Raw genomic sequence first — 13,443 nt, forward strand, 5'->3', positions numbered from 1 at the left:
GCCATCTAATCATGTCTCATTTAACAACCTGACTGTAGAATTTTAACAGAGAATCACCTTGTTGTTCAATCAATCAGTAAGACTCAATGTCAAGCCATAACAATTAACAAGTCCACCAACCTTGCTGCTTCTCTTTTTTGTACTTTACCATCGCTTTGCTTGTAAACCCAGTACTTCGTAAAATGTCCTCCAAAAACATCTCTTTAACTTCAAAAGGTCTTCCTTGGACTAAAAGTAGAAATAATTAATGAAAGATTAGATACTCTCAAACTCTGCTTTAAGAACAGTAGATCTTAAAAATAGTTTTTATAGACAGGAAATGGAATTAAACATGATTAGGACTTGATTTAATGAATTACTATATTCCTTGGAAAGTTTAAGAGTATCTTCACTTGAGTTTATTTTCTTTTAGCAATTGGCCCACAAAAAAAAAATCAAAAAAGGAAATGCCAGTTGTGTACCTTGTTTTTCATTAACCTCTTCCATTCTATTAAGTGTTAGTAGCAAGAGATATAAAACAGACATTTATTACAATTTTATCAAATGAGAAGAGTCACTTTTGTCAGGTGTACAAAAAAGAATTCACTGTGTCAGCCACCTGAATTACTTAGAATAAGAGCAATTCAGACAGTTTTAGTTTAAGATTCCATGAGCAGAATGCCATGCCTGTATTCAACTACCTCCTTTCATGAGAATTACATGAGGAGATGACTTCTCCCAATGTCCTTAATTAGTGAAGCCAATTTTGGCTTTCTTTACTAACTACTTCTGATGGTCCTTCTCTCCTAACAACTTACCCTGATTTCTCTTTTAACATCACTGTTTTCTAGACCTTATTTATAGATATTAAATTATGTTTTTACACAGGAAGAATTCAGATCTATTTTTAGTTCCATAGCAGACATTTATCACAACTAAGGTTGTATCACCTAGGATTTTCTCTCCTTCAGAAAGAACAAGCTACAATTCACATACTTTTAGAAGCTGTCATGAAGGAAGTCTTCTAACACTAATCACAAACTCTGTGCTCTGCAGAAACCCACAACTAAAAAATGTCAGTTTCTGTGATCACATTGTGTCAGCTATACTGCAGATAAATCAAACCTTTTTATCATATTAAAAGAAAAAGTATCTAAACCCTCTTTCTTTAATTCTTACATTAGCAAAATTTGAAAAAGCATCTTTTCAATTGTGATTATCCCGTGAAGTTCAGTATGTGATATCAGTATAACCACTGCAGTTAACTGAAGAAAGACATAGCAGTCATAATTTCCAAAATAAATCTATTGATCTAAAAGGATGAGAAGATGCAAAAAAAGTAAATTGGAAAGCCACACAAAAATCACAATAAGGTTTTTCTCTTAAAAAAAAAAAAAAAAAAAAAAGACAAATATTAAAATCATGTGTAACTTCCACATTCACGCCTCCAACAAGATGCAAGCCTTATTTTCCTAGGCAACAATTCAAAACTGAAAATCAGAAATAAATACTTTTATGTGTAAATAATATGTGTAAAAAATGTAATATTTTATGAATACTTTATGTGTAAATAAGAAAAAATAACTCTTTCTCATGAACATCCCCTAAAATGAACCAATGATTTGGGTGGAAAACTCTAAATGAAGCAAAGAATCACATGAATAAAACGCAAACCTGAATTCGCCTAGGACTGCATTTCTGAAATGGATACAGTTATCTGAGTTTTATCCAGTAACTAGCAGCAATCTCTGAAGCCAGAATTAGAATCTACTGCAATATACTAACAATATCACAGGTGTAAATCCTAGGGTCTGTGTTGCTATGCAGACCAGCATTTTAAGAACCTGTTCCTCCTTGTATTGAACACGGAGGGGGCCAGGACACCCCTGCATTTACAGAATATCTGCTGATAAAAACACTTCCCTCTGAGGTACATGCAAATAGCTAAGAAATAACAAACATGAGTAAACAAAGAACAACCACCGCTGGTAACTGTCAGTGTTATTCATCACGTGCCTTTACTCAGAATGTTTTGATACACTTCAGTAAAGATCTGCGAGGGTAGGTATACTGAGATTTAAGAGTTTACTTAAGTACTTACTGTGTATTACTGGGCAACATCCAAAATACCTAATAAAGAGATCTGCATCTAGAGCAGCACTAGAAACAATTAGTTTTAAATTAGCTTGGCTTTGCAACACATCTCTCAGTTTTATTAGCAAGAAGTCACTGAACCTATCCCTCTCATGTACTTCATCCTGTACGAAAGGAAACAGAAAAAAAGAACATGTAAACATTACAGACCCAAAATAATAAATCAGATTTTTTTAAAGATCAGATTTTTTTCCAAATTAAAATATGTAATTTGGTGGTGCATTACAGAGGCATTAAAATGTTTAAGTTTAGCTTAGTAAGGATTTAAAAAAAAATCTATCCAAAAGTAAAAAAAAACTTCAAAAAGTTTTATAAATATATCAGAGCAGACTGCACTGTAACGCACAACCCACCACAGACTTTAATTTCAGAGATCAAAATGAGTATCTGAAACTTCTCTAATTCTTGTATTTGAATCTCATTTTCAAGATAATGCCAAAACTGCAAATCTGATAAATCTTATTTCAACAAAATTACTATTAAAATTCACAACTGGTACGAATTAAAGGAACTGTATGATACCACATAATGGGGAAAAAAGATAGATTTCTTAGATCCATTGAATCATGCACAAAGCTCATCATTAAGGCACATGTCTGATCAATCATCTTTGTCTATCTTCTGCTTAGTTTTATATTCTGAATGTATGAATCAAGAACAAGATTTGCATGCTGAAGTCAAGAGTGCACAAACCATTCTTGTGCTTTTTTCCTCCTTGGAAAACAGAGGCACCTAAAATTACCATGGGTTTTTTTCTGTTTTCAGCACTGGAGAATTTGCAGTAAACATTCTGGTTCCACTGACTTATAAAACTCCACAACAGGAAGTTCACATAACCATACATGAACACAAATAATTTGCTAGAAATTAGACTATACTTTCTGTTGAAAATAATAGGCAAACAAGGGGACTGAAAACTTGGTACTGCAAAATCAAGTACCTGGTAACAGAACTGATACACTTGCACCAAACCATATCAAAGTAATCCTTCCTAAGTTTTTTCTGTTGACAGAGGAAATTCAGAAAAATTTTGACCCCTGCCCTCACAATCACATCACAATTCCAAAATTAACTGCTGACACAAGCCTAATATAAGATGCTTTTACAAAACAAACAAACAAACAAAAAAAAAACCACAAAAAAACCACACCAAAAAACCCTCAGAAAAATATGCATGTTACGATAAAAAAAAAAAATTACTAACTCTTTAAAGTTAATTCAGATTCTAGCTTCACAAAAAACACCTTAAATGTCCATCAAATTATTACAGAAAACTAGGGCCTGATCTCCCAATTAAGAAACAACACACACTGCTCCATCTCACACAAAATACAAGATCCTTACCACAATAACATGTGTCACAGTTGACAGGGTGCTGTCTCCTGCCATCAGCGTGCGAAGCAGTATGCCATTAGTGCAAAAGGTTACCAGTGTCTTTGGAGAAACCCTAGTGAACAGTGAACAAAGATGCTTCTGCTTTTTTCACCATTTAAATGCTGCTAGCTTTCCACTATTTACTGAAAATTAAAGACCAAACAGCTCCTCACCAGAAGTGGAACCACAGTTCTGTCACCAAAGAGCTCATGAATATTATTTGTTTATAAACTATGCCTATTCCCTAAGAGCTCCTAAGGATTCTTAGGGCTAATGGTCCAAAACTTCAGACAAGGGATTAAATAACAAGGGCAGATTCATTTTTTCTAAATTAATAGGCAAGTGAAACAGAATCTTGAGAACCTCGTCATGTTGTATTTACTGAAAATTCTGTGCAGACTGCCTTGAAAAAACAGATTATAATTCTTCAAAATACCATCACATGTAGTATTTGTATTTGTCTAAATGTGGTAGATCAACCTTGGCTGAATGCCAGGCACCCACCCAGGCTGCTCTATCCCTCTCCTCCTCAGCTGGACAGGGGAGAAACAATTCAACAAAAGGCTCATGGGTCAAGGTAAGGACAAGGAGAGATCACTCACCAGTTACCATCACAGGCAAAAAGAGACATGACTTGTGCAACCAATTAAATCCAAGTAGGATAATGATAAATAAAATCAAATGTTACAACACCTCCCCACACCCCACCCTTCTTCCCAGGTTTAACTTCAAATTTCCTCTAATTCCCACCCCTCAGTGTACTGGGAGACATGGAATAGATGCTGTGGTCAATTCACTACATCTTATCTCAGCTGCTCCTTTCACCTCACGAGGGGGATTTCGCACACTCTTCACAAACCCCTTCAGTGTAGGTCCCTCCCATGTGGCACAGTCCTTCAGGAATAGACTGCTCCACCATGGGATCCCCATGGGTTCACAAGTCCCACCAGCAAAACTGCTCCAGTGAAAACTCTACTCTTTGTGGGGCCAAATGTGCTGTCAGGAGCCTGTTCCAACACAGGCTTCCCACACAGTCACAACCTCCTTTGGGAAACCACATGCTCTGACATGGGGTCCTCCACAGGCTGCAGGTGGATATGTGCTCCACTGTGGACCTCCATGGGCTGCCAGGAACATCCTGCCTCACCGTAATCTTCACCATGGGCTGTGGGGGAATCTCTGCTCTGGCAGTTGGAGCCATCTCTGCTCCTGTCCCTCCTTTGGCACAGACCTTGGTGTCCACAGAACTATTCCTCTCAAATACTTGCAATGCTCTCTTTGGACTGCTATGCAGATTTTCTTCTCAAGTACGCTGTTCCAGAGTCATGCTCACTGTTGCTGATGGGCTCAGCCTTGGCTAGAGGCAGGTCTCTCTTACAGCCAACTGGCAGGCTTTATCAGACATGTGGAAAGCTTCTTCCCACAAAAAACACAACCCTCACTATAAAAACTTTGCCATAGAAACCCAATATGCTATACTTGACTGAATCTCAAAGAAATCAGCTGAACCTTTTCAAATACTTTGATTTTTCAAGAAGTTAAAATTTTTTAAAAGTACCTACTACCTGTGACAGTGCAAGTAAAATACAGCAATTACTTTCTCCAACATTGACACTTTAAAGTACTAAAAACTTACAGAAAAAATTGTAGAGTCCTATACAAAAGAACACACATACTTGTGTCTTTATTTCAAGTTTGGAATTCTTCCTTCACTTCAAAAATACTCTTACATGTTGAATTCATGCAACATATATCAGATGGAAGTGCTTTACGTTTTTAATCTCTACTCTTCTCTGTTTTCCATCAGCCTTCTAGAAAGCACCACTACTGTCTAATAGACACTAAAAGATAAAAAAATGGATTTCTGTGTTTCTGCAAACACAGTCTATCCAACACTTTTTGCCAAGACAGAAACATTGCCATCTCTCTTCTGCCTTCTGCTCTCTCAAGTTAACTCTTTGGCCTTTCTGCACTGCTTCCAGTAATTCTTCCGTCTAAGCAACACTTTACTTTTCTTCATCCAGCAAAATTCTCCCACACAATAAGCCATCTTACTTGCAACTCATCTTTACTAGCTCTTCTAACTAGTTAATAGCCTTGTGACATTTGGTATGCATATCAAAATTCTTTTAACTTGGCTTTGCAGTTTAAGTGCATTAATTTTCATTAGAAATGCATTATCTTCATCCATATAAACAACAAAACCAGCCATATCTTTTGCCATCTTCTTCTCACTTGTATCTAAACTGCTGCTCATGCCTGAAAATCCCACTACTTATACAATTCAAGATTTCAGAAACCACACACAAAATTCTGAAGACTTTCACCCATCCCTGCTCTGCTTCAGGAGCAAATTCCTCAGGTCATCTAGAATTTCTGCTTTTGCTTTAAACATAAAAGATTAAACAGAGAAAATTTAACACAGAATAGACTGGTAACACTCAACATCATTGTTCACTTTCCAGTTTTGTTGTTTTCCCTTTTCTGTGCCCTGTCAACTTTCCCTACATAGCTTTTGTCAGAGCATGCTGATCTTCCCACCTATTTTCAAAGCTTGCAGAACTTTTAGATATATGTTAAAAGTAGAAAGAAAAAGGATATCAACACACATACTCGACAGAAGAAATCAAGAGAAAGCACCTGCAGTTCAGTTCTATAGAACAACTCACTGCGTGAAACTGCAAAAAACAGGAGAAAAACCATCCTTTTCAACTCTTAAACACTGATTACTCAAAATAACACATCCTACTTATACTTTATACAATGATATTTTACTGGGCTGTATCCAAGTACATTTAAATAACCACATGACTAATGAAACAAAACACCAATACCAGATCAACTGATTTTAAGAAATGTCATCAGTACCTGCTTTCTAATCGGATCTGATAACCAACTGTCTGGCCAATCTTTTCTCTTCTTTCTGCTGCCACTCTTTCCGCCACAGCAAGTGCTGCCAAGCGTCTCGGCTGAGTGCAAAATATACGGCAGGGAGTTCCATTTTTGTGACAGTCATCAAGAATAAACTGGGGGATCTGTAAACAAGTGGTTTAAATTTACTTTTAGTTCGATAGACTCATAACATTTTTATCACAATGAAACAATTTAACTATGGCTCAGTATCACACATGTTGCAAAATTACTCACAGTAGGATTATCATTGCAAACGTACCTGAAGTGGCAAAAAAGGCCACAAAAATCAATTTCAGCTATTAAGTTTGATCTCTTTCAAACAAAACACAACAACTACAGAAACAAAAGCAAAACCAAAAAAACTCAACTAACCAAAAGTTGAAGCTTCTCTCTCCTACTTCAGGGAAGTCTCTAAACAACCCTGTAGATAATCTTTCATTGAAACACAGTAATCTTCTGAAGCTAGGAACTAGCTTCAGAAGGAAAAGGATATACAAAACAGTAGCTACTTTCCTTTCAATTCTATGATTGTTTTAATGAAAAACTGATATTCATCAGATAATTGAGCAGAATAATTTATGCTTTTAATATGCATCTGCTGACTTAGTATTGCAAAAGCAAAAAACACTAGACTTTGAACCACGTAGGAAAACAAAAGCCTTAACTATAGAATTAAAAAATCATTACAGAAACGTTACAAATTTGGCATCAGTTTGGTACAAATACTATTACATTTTTTATTTCATTAAAGACACGTACTTGAGTAGTTTTTCCTGATCCAGTCTCTCCTACAATCAAAACAACTTTATGGTCCTTTATTATTTTAATAATTTCTTCCTGTTTTTCAAAAACTGGTAGTGATTGCCTGAAGGAATCAAACTCTGATTCCCCTCTTTTCACTGGAACCTGGGGAATACCATCACTAAGTCGTCCACTTGTCTTGTTCACTTCTTTGTTTTCTGTGAAAACAAGTCAATAAATTATAAAGGAAGGTCACTGAAACACTGTTTAAAAGTGTACTTAAAAATGAACACTCCTGATTTTATTAGCATCCCTGTTGATAATGTGAGAAACCCGTGACATATTTAAAAGTTGTTTTTATGGTAACACTGTTACGGTGCTTGAAATAGATACAGTTCAAAGGATTTTCTTCCTTTCATAGAAATTTTGAACACAACTGAATTATCACAGTGCATAGCTCAAGTAAAAAAAAAAAAAAAGTCTTGGGCTTTTCATCTATTCACATATTCCCATCTTAAGAGTTTGCCTAGAAAAATCCACCACAGAGTTAAACATTTAAGTTATTCCAAACTGACAAGCATGCTTTCCAAAGAAAAGACCACTTGACTGTGATGCATATGCCTTCTTTCCTTACTGGTCTTTCAAGACCTCCTTTCAGTCAGTCCTACACAACCTAATAGCCTAGTCTGTAACATTTGTTTTAACAGGTACTTATAGAAACATGATGTATCTAGAGCCCTGAAGCCACACAGCAGTGTGATGTATCAGAAAGCAATGCATAAGGAGCTAAAAAACCTGCAGTCTTCTGAGGAGGCTACTTCAATGTCAGTATGTTAAATGCTACTCTATAATTCCTTAATAATTATTTTCCAGAAGAATGAGAAACTCACTGTAAACACAATGTTAATGCAATTACATAGGCATAATGCAATTATCTGATGCCATTAACAGATTCATATATTAAATTGCAAACACTGTTTTACCAAGACAGACACAGATTAAAAGAGACAAAGACCATTCTGGAGAAGTAAAGGAAGATAAATTTTGCACTGTTCATTAATTTATACCCTACATCTCTAAGAAATCGCTTTTTGGTACTTTTATTATAGTTTCACTCTGTTCACTAAACAAACGTATTAAACAAATGAAACAACCGAGAAAGAAAATTAGCAAAGGAAGCACTTAATGCATGTATACAATAAATCAGAAATATCCATTTAAACAAGGCATACTGCTGTGTTCTCTGTTCACTACAGCCAGCTTTGTACACAGAAACACAACATAACTTTTATAAGCATAACTATTAAGGCAATGGCCATGTTAAAAGCATTGCTTAAAAACCCATCGTATATCAGAAGTTTGTCTTGCAGAGAACTTTATACATGCTAGAAATCAAGGAGTTTACATAACAGTATGAGTTTAATTAATAGCTCCTAGAGCCTGAATCTATTTTAGATAACAAAACAAAACATGAATTCCTTATTTTATCAAGGACATTGATTCCTAAAAGCAAAATAGCCACTCTCATTTTCTCTTAAGGGTATTCTTACACAGACTGATGGTAACACTAGTCTCTTTAATCTTACCCCATGCAACTTGCAGGAATCCACATTTCACAACTGTATTAAAAAAATCTGACTCAAGGAATCAAAATTAACTTGATACAGGGAAGACATTGCAACGTGGGCGACATAACTGCCTGAGCACCTTATGACACCAGTTTTAATATACCCTATACGAACAACTGACAGTCAAGAAAATTATTAGGTTTGTTTGGAAAGAGGAGTGTCAGATATGACATTAGAAGAGACAGAAGATAGAGGGGTTTGTTATGGGGTTGTTTCTTCCAAGTAGCGTTGACTGACAAGTCCACACACTGAACATACCATATTCAAAAACACAGGCATTTCCTCGTTCTTTCTTTGGCAGAAGTTCTGTTTGTTCTTTATTTGTGACAGGAAAATTCCGAATTAAAGTATGAACAGCGTGTTTTGTACCAGGAGTTAAGGCACAGGTCATTACTGCACGTTTTAGTTCTGATCCATCTTTTTTTCTTACAGTTAGGTATCGATTTGCTCCTTTTCTGGAAGAAAGGAAAAAAAGGCATTTCAGGAATAAGCAAACCAGTTACCTCCATGGAATGATCTTTAACAATAATTCTTTCAAGATGACTTTCAGCTTATTTTCAAATATAATGTCATAACTAAAATCCTCCAAATAATGTCCTAAGTAGCATAATGCAACATCACAATAGTCATCATCAAAAGCACCTTCTATTCATGAGAGGTAGTGCAGGACAGACACTACAGACATTGGCAGACTATGCCCTGGTTATCACCGCATTTGTCTCCCAAAATACAGCCATTTCTACCAATCATTTTATCAATCAATACTGAGAGTTATGACACCAAATTGACTTTAAGACTACCTAGATATATTTAGAACTTAAAAATAAATAAGTAGGCAGAATAGACAAAAAACCTCCCTGCTCGTGGCATTCCAAGCCTTAATAAAATCCAGTAAAACATATCAGATCTCAAGATGTTATTAAAGATTATGCAGAAATTGAGCCAAAACACTTAACCATAACACTGATCTACTTCTCAGACTCAACTCTTGACACCAAAATGCAAAGAATCGTTGTAAATATATTTGAAACTGAACTTTTTTTTTACTTCTGCCTGGGCTACAACCAACACATCAATTTCAAAACAACTCTTCTCAAGGTAAGAATAGGTCACACTAAGAGCGCAGTGACCTGTCCCTGGCAGGGTGGAAGACTGGTGCAGGTACACAGGTGCTGGCAAGGGCAGCCTCTGTAATGAGGCACAGCCACCTCCAGCAGCCCCTGGTAAAAAGGACTCTGTCCTCTTTACATCCTCATTTCAAGTACTTACATACACTGTTGAGACCCCCCTGAGCCTTGTCTTCTCCGGGCTGAAAAATCCTAGCACTCCGGCCCTTTCTGCAAAGAGGAGATGCTCCATCCCCTTCACCAGGTTGTTGGTCCTCCCCTGAACTCTCTCCAGTCTAGGTCTCTCTCCTCCTGGTGAGCCCAGCCCTGGACAGACACAACACTCTCGGTGTAGCCTAATCAGGGAGCCCTCTTCTATGCTTCCCAACAGAAGCACTCTTTTGAACATGCTACTCTAAGTTACACTTTAGCTGTCAATGCAAGAGATTCTATGCAAAACCTCTGGAAACACATTAGTGCAGGGAAATAAAAATAAAAACCAGGAAGGATCTTTGTGGGAAGTGGTTTTCATGCACATGAAGTACTCAAAACTTCATCACAAACTAGCATGTCGTGTGTTTTTTCACTCAGACATGAAACAAGGCACAGAGACACTTATTTTTATATCTACTTTATAAAGTTTCTTCTCTAGTATCACTCCCCACAACACTGCAGGATACGCAAAAATACAGATCGTTTCCACACTGATAACGAAATCCCATAAAACTGCACCAAAAAAAGAAAAGAATACATAAAAATAAGAGTCAAACTTACCCTTTACTTTTCGATATCAGTCCAAGAGAATGACAGAGCCGATGAACAAACGCTCTTTCAGTTCTAGTGAAAGAGGATGGAAATTCCAGTTCTGGAAAGATAATTTAAAAAATGAAAACCCGAGCACAAAAACTCAGCAGGCAGTATCCCTGACGTTTGACTCGGTGCCGGGAGTTTATCAGTCCGCGAACCCTTCGTGCACAGCGGGACCGGCGGCAGCGCTGCCTCCTGGCACCGGGCGGGACGGAGACGCTCCAGCCCGGCAGCGCCCACGGGCCCGGCTGCCCGCCCGCCCCAATCCGCGCCGCTCCCCCACGCACCCGTGTCCTCGCCATAGCGGAACCGCTCCAGGGCGAGGTTCACCGCGATCTCCACCTCCTCGTCCACACGGATATCCCTCAGGCCTTTGCCGCCTCGGCCGCGGCCCGGCGCGGCGGGAGCGCCCGAGCCCGCTGCGCCCCCGCCGTGCTTCCGCGGCGGGGCGTTCCTGGGCCGCGACATGGCTCCGCCACAGAGCGGCGGCTGCGCGGGCCCGGGCAGCGCCGGGACAGCAGCAGCAGCAGCAGGAGCAGGAGCAGGAACAGGAACAGGAACAGCAGCAGCAGCAGCGCCGGGCGGGCGCGGCGCCGTGAGGTGACGTGTGCCCGGCGGCAGCGGGCGGGGCCCGCACCGGCGCGGCGGCTGCGGGAGGCGGAGCCGCCCTGCGAGCGGAAAGGGAGCGCTGGGGCGTTTCTGTATTCCGCAGAGTGTGCCTTCCGGGTGGTGGTGTGCACTCCTGTTACATTCCGCTGTGACTGATGCCTGTCAGGTCTCGAATCACGCGATTTCATTCAGTGGCGTTCAGTGTAGGTGTTAATATAGCAGTCCTCGGCCTTGTTGTTTTGAGCGTTTAACAGAACAAGATTTCCCTTCTCTTTCTCTCTTGTCCGTCTTTATTTCTCTCCTTTCTTACGTCCTGACAAAGTATGGCTATCATATTCTACCCCTTGCTCTGTACCCAAGTCTTTGGTGAGGACTAGCAGATTGTTAGTTGCAAAAGTTGAGAGCTTGTAGGCCAACACTTCTACAGTTACATAGAAGTGCTAGAAGAGCCACTTGGCTGGATTTTAGGTGGTTGTATACTAAAAGAATAAATGTCCCTGACGCGTGCGCTGGTGTCTTTGCTCAAGTGAACAAAATCTACAGCGAGCATCATGTCCCCAACCAAACAGGTTGTGATCCGATCAGCAAAAGGCACACATAAAGGGGTTGTGTTTTTTAGGGTCTCTCCCAAGCTGCACAGGGGATTGAGGTCGCCTGTAAGGTGTGCAGAGAGACTGAGGCCCCTGCTAAGGCGCGTGGGGCCGTGGTGCCTGTAAAGCATGCAGGGTGTTTGGAGTCTCTAGGAAGGCACGCCAGGACTGGGGTCCCTCGTAAGGCTGCAGAGGAGTTGAGGTTTGGAGTCAGCTGTTCAACAGGGGCCAGTCAGTCGTAAACACCAGGCAAAAGCTGTTCAGAACAGATAGTTCGTGATCTCTGCTCCTCTTCACCAGCTGGGGTGGGGAGATGAATATTCAGATACCCAGATCCAGAGTGGCACAGATGGGTGTCACAAGGCTCCAAGTGTGCTGATGTAACCCATCGCAGAGAAGCCATTGGGAGCTCCAGGGAAAGTTCCAGTGCCCAGTGAGTTTTACACCAGCCTGTGGCCATCCAGGGAAGGTGAAATAAATGGGCCAGGAGACCATCTCCCTTTTCAAGGCCTTTATTGAGGAATCAGCTTTCGGTGGGGAATTTAAGGGGTGTCACACACACCAGTGCTTGTTCCTGATGCTGGGCAATGCAAAGGAGGAGGAGCACAGCTTTGTCTCTTGGCAGAGCCAGGACTTCATCCTCACGAGTGTCCCCAGTAAAACCCTTGCTGCTATGTAGTCTAATGCTGTTATGCTGGCCAAGTGCTGTTTTGTCATAGCAACGGAGTGAAAAAGCTCAGATTGGTGGTTTCATCATCTTTACTGTTTTCCCAGCCTGAGAGTACCATTTTCTAGTTTTAGATGCTTTGTTGGCTCATTATTTTTGGGGTTTTTACCACTGAATGGCACTCTTGTGAGTCTTTGCTGTCGTGCGCCATTTGGAGGGAGCAGTGGAGGCAGGCGTGGATACAAAAGGAGGTACTGGGACAGAGGGAAAAGACAAACAACTAGGAACATTAAAAATTTACAAGGACAAAAAATATTAACAACTGGGATCAACTGGGTGGACATACAAACACCAACAACTGTAGTTAACTGAGTGGACACCTTTATAGGGAAAAAACTTGCATTGGGGGATTTATTCCTTACAGAAGGGACAGTCCATGTCAGACTGTACCCATATCCACAGCATGTCTGTCCAGGTGAACTGCCCATATCCCAGCATTGCTTTGTGACCATTGACGGATGATTTGAGGCATTAATTAAACTTGGTACAGCAAGAAAAGATTGATAGAAGAGTTATTTAAGCATTTTTAAAAATAAGTAGGAAACTATTTTAAAAATTGTGCTGTAGCGTGTGTAAGCAACAGTGTTTCAGTATGTGGTAGTTATTCGACACATTTCAAGAGTTTATTTTTCAAGTAACAAATGGGCAATTGGTGCACAGATGGACCAGGTCTCTGGAAAGCACATGCACTGAAGGATTTCTTCACTCTTCTGCACTTCTGCTATGTGCACATAGAGTCTCTTCAAAGAGGGGGACACACAAAGATCTGATGTAGAGGTACATCTTCAAACCATGCACCGTTTGTGACTATTGAA

The 13,443-nt window shown here is 39.6% G+C and overlaps 1 protein-coding gene across 1 annotated transcript in view; it reads right to left on the reverse strand.

Annotated features, from left to right (window-relative positions):
• The window catches only part of LOC130264849 (3'-5' RNA helicase YTHDC2-like), a 30,439-nt gene extending 19,129 nt beyond the window's left edge, over nt 1-11,310 (reverse strand). Inside the window, exons 1-8 of the mRNA XM_056513424.1 lie at nt 10,990-11,310; nt 10,670-10,760; nt 9,048-9,244; nt 7,180-7,379; nt 6,376-6,542; nt 3,478-3,580; nt 2,081-2,237; nt 121-228 (exon numbers count right to left, since the gene is read on the reverse strand). Coding sequence (XP_056369399.1) covers nt 121-228; nt 2,081-2,237; nt 3,478-3,580; nt 6,376-6,542; nt 7,180-7,379; nt 9,048-9,244; nt 10,670-10,760; nt 10,990-11,170 — 1,204 coding nt within the window. The 5' untranslated portion in view covers nt 11,171-11,310. The remainder of the gene's footprint in view (nt 1-120; nt 229-2,080; nt 2,238-3,477; nt 3,581-6,375; nt 6,543-7,179; nt 7,380-9,047; nt 9,245-10,669; nt 10,761-10,989) is intronic.
• Nucleotides 11,311-13,443: the final 2,133 nt, after the last annotated feature.

The sequence above is a fragment of the Oenanthe melanoleuca genome, chromosome Z (assembly GCF_029582105.1).
Source record: "Oenanthe melanoleuca isolate GR-GAL-2019-014 chromosome Z, OMel1.0, whole genome shotgun sequence".
Classification (NCBI taxonomy): Eukaryota; Metazoa; Chordata; class Aves; order Passeriformes; family Muscicapidae; genus Oenanthe; species Oenanthe melanoleuca.